A 2,825-nucleotide genomic window follows, 5' to 3' on the forward strand; every position below is an offset into this window, starting at 1 on the left:
TTGTTTGCCTCCTACTTCTACATTCTCGCCCACCTGCACGGCGATTTCGAAGACGACAACCCACAAGACTGGATCCCTTGCATTCAGAGCGTCAATTCTTTCACAACTGCCTACCTGTTCTCCATCGAGACGATGACCACCATCGGCTACGGATCCCGATATGTGTCGGAAGAATGTCCTAGTGCTGTTCTTGGTGTACTTTTGGAGTCTATTCTCGGAGCTGCTTTGCAGGCGGCTCTTTGTGGATTAGTGATTGCTAAAGTGAAGCGAGGTAAAAAACGTTCTTGCACGATTCTGTTCAGCAGGGTTGCATGTATTGTTGAAGAAGACCTACAATATAAGTTTGTATTCCGCGTCGGAGACATGCGCAAATCCCATCTGATAAATGCGTCGGCTCGCGGTCTGTTTATAAAGAAAACTTTTTCAAAGTCGGGCAACAACATTCCTGTGGAGTATTTCAATGTCAGTTTCAAAGCGGAGGATGGCCATAGTCAGCTTTTCCTTGTATGGCCCACCAACGTCTATCATGTGATCGACGAGAACTCGCCCTTCTACAACATCTCTCGAGACAGCTTGCGGCACGAGAACTTCGAAATCGTGGTTATGCTGCAGGCCGTGGTATCGACCACGGGTCGGACGGTACAAGCGAAAACTTCCTATCTTCCCTGGGAGATTATCTGGGGCCATCGTCTCGAACCATTGGCTACATCAACTGATTATACTGATTCACATATTGTAGACTTCACCCATTTTCACACGACCTACCCGGTTCCAACGCCCTGGTGCAGTGCGCAGACTTTCAATTATATAACAAAATCTGGTCGTTACACACCCGAACTTTTACTTAACAGAGATGATATGGGTGAACTGATCAAAGAAACCGAGACTTCCTCGGCCAGTAAGACATACACATTACTTGGATCTCTGCCAGATTTGACACACCGAAATTGGATGTGAACAGTCTATCTAGCTATATTTTTAAATATTACGGTGTCGGATAAAGTCCCCCATGGATATTGCTTTTTATAGATGTTGTTTAATGGGGATCATTTTCAAATAGCTTCAAACGCCGTTATAAAATTGGTACTAATACAGTTTAAAAAATTACGAAGAGTCGTGAAGCAATAATAACATGTAGTCGAGAGTGAAAGAGACGCTGAAAGAAATGAAATAAAAATTCAATTACATTTTTTGTCGGTTTTTTTTTTCATTTCATTATCATTTAGTAGTTACTGCTTTATTTTTGTTTTTATTTTTGTAGTTTTCGTTTTTTTTTCTTTTTGTTTATTTTTTGTATTTATTTGGAACTTCTTTTAAGTGTTTAAATTCTTTTAAGGGTCTAAATTATGAAATGAAGTCGAATTTAGTATCTCTATTCGATCTCATCATTCTCGACTGACACCCTAGACTTAGGGTTAGTGTTGGGGTTAATGAATGTTGTTGTTTTTTAATGTCACGAACTACGAAAACAGACTCTTTATTAACTTCAAAATCTAAATTCAGATTTGCTTCATAATTTGAACAGAATTTATGCTCATAACAAACTAAAAAAAAATATGGTACAGCCTGTTTTACAGTTATTTACTATTTGTTATGAGGTCTTATCATTGCTTCTCGGCCATTTTTAAAGCGTTTATGGAAATAGTTTACATTTCATCGGGACTGTATTAATATTAGCAAAATATACCATTTTTTTTATTTAAACCAAGATAAAATTGTAATTATGAAATCGATATATAAAATTATTGAAGTGAACATACATTGGCATTAATTGCGACTAGTAGGAGAACGTTGACAGTTATTTTATATGGAATTTAAAGAAAAACGAGAAACATTTAATATATTTCATGTAAATAAACTAGCTCATAATCTCTCTTTCGGCGACATTTCTACAATATCTAGATATATAAATTTCCATCTTTAGCTAGATTCTACCGCTTTATAGGAACAAAAGTATTTGCGAGATTTCTTGGAAAAAATACGAATTTGCATGAAAGTAAACTACGATAAATGTATTTTTGTATTATTTTTATTTGGTTAAAGAAAACATTAGAAATTATGATTTTTAAGCAAAAATAATTTACTTTGAACTAATGTCTACATTTTGTAGGTTATGGAAAAGAGATCGTTTACTTTTTTAAATATTTAATTAATATTTTTTATGTTATTGTTTTAAATTAAAGTCATTAAATTTATAAAACGTGTACCCAGTTTTTAAAAAATCCTTTAGACCTACCTGAGATTCGAATTTTAATATTAACATCGTAAAACTATTGTTTTAGTAATGTGTACTATTTCTTTTCTTTTTTTTAGTAATGTGTACTATTTCTTTTTTTTAGTAATGTGTACTTTTTTAGTAATGTGTATTATTTATTTTCCTTGTTTTAGTAATGTGCCTACTTCTTTTCTTTTTTTTTTTTTGTCAACTAATCACATACCGTTATTTACGTACAAATAGACAAACTCCAAAATAAGCATAACTTTTAATAAATTTTATTATAGGTCTTTCTTTTTAACAGAAAAAACATTTTTGACTTAGAATTTTTTAACTGTTATTATGTCCGATGAGGTTTTAACGAATTTATTATTATTATTATTATTATTATTATTATTATTATTATTATTATTATTATTATTATTATTATTATTATGTTCTTTTATTTATTAAAATAATTACGTGATAAACAATTAAAATATAAAGAACAGTTTAGGATATTTTTAATAATAGCAAAAGATAAACAACACAACAACAACAATATCGTCTAAAGATACTGGAGACGGTTTACGTTCGTTTAAAACGACGCTCTCTTTGTAAACAGAGGTAA

General features: G+C 32.3%; 1 protein-coding gene across 4 annotated transcripts in view; it reads left to right on the top strand.

Annotated features, from left to right (window-relative positions):
• The window catches only part of LOC145248001 (inward rectifier potassium channel 2-like), a 63,462-nt gene extending 62,270 nt beyond the window's left edge, over positions 1–1,192 (top strand). For all 4 annotated transcript variants that reach the window (XM_080109686.1, XM_080109687.1, XM_080109685.1 and 1 more), the window contains one exon: positions 1–1,192. This exon is cut by the window's left edge and continues 227 nt beyond it. In XM_080109686.1, coding sequence (XP_079965812.1) covers positions 1–957 — 957 coding nt within the window. In that variant the 3' untranslated portion in view covers positions 958–1,192.
• The last annotated feature ends 1,633 nt before the right edge of the window (positions 1,193–2,825 follow it).

The sequence above is a fragment of the Euprymna scolopes genome, chromosome 26 (assembly GCF_053919585.1).
Source record: "Euprymna scolopes isolate OS-2025 chromosome 26, ASM5391958v1, whole genome shotgun sequence".
In the NCBI taxonomy this organism is placed as follows: domain Eukaryota; kingdom Metazoa; phylum Mollusca; class Cephalopoda; order Sepiida; family Sepiolidae; genus Euprymna; species Euprymna scolopes.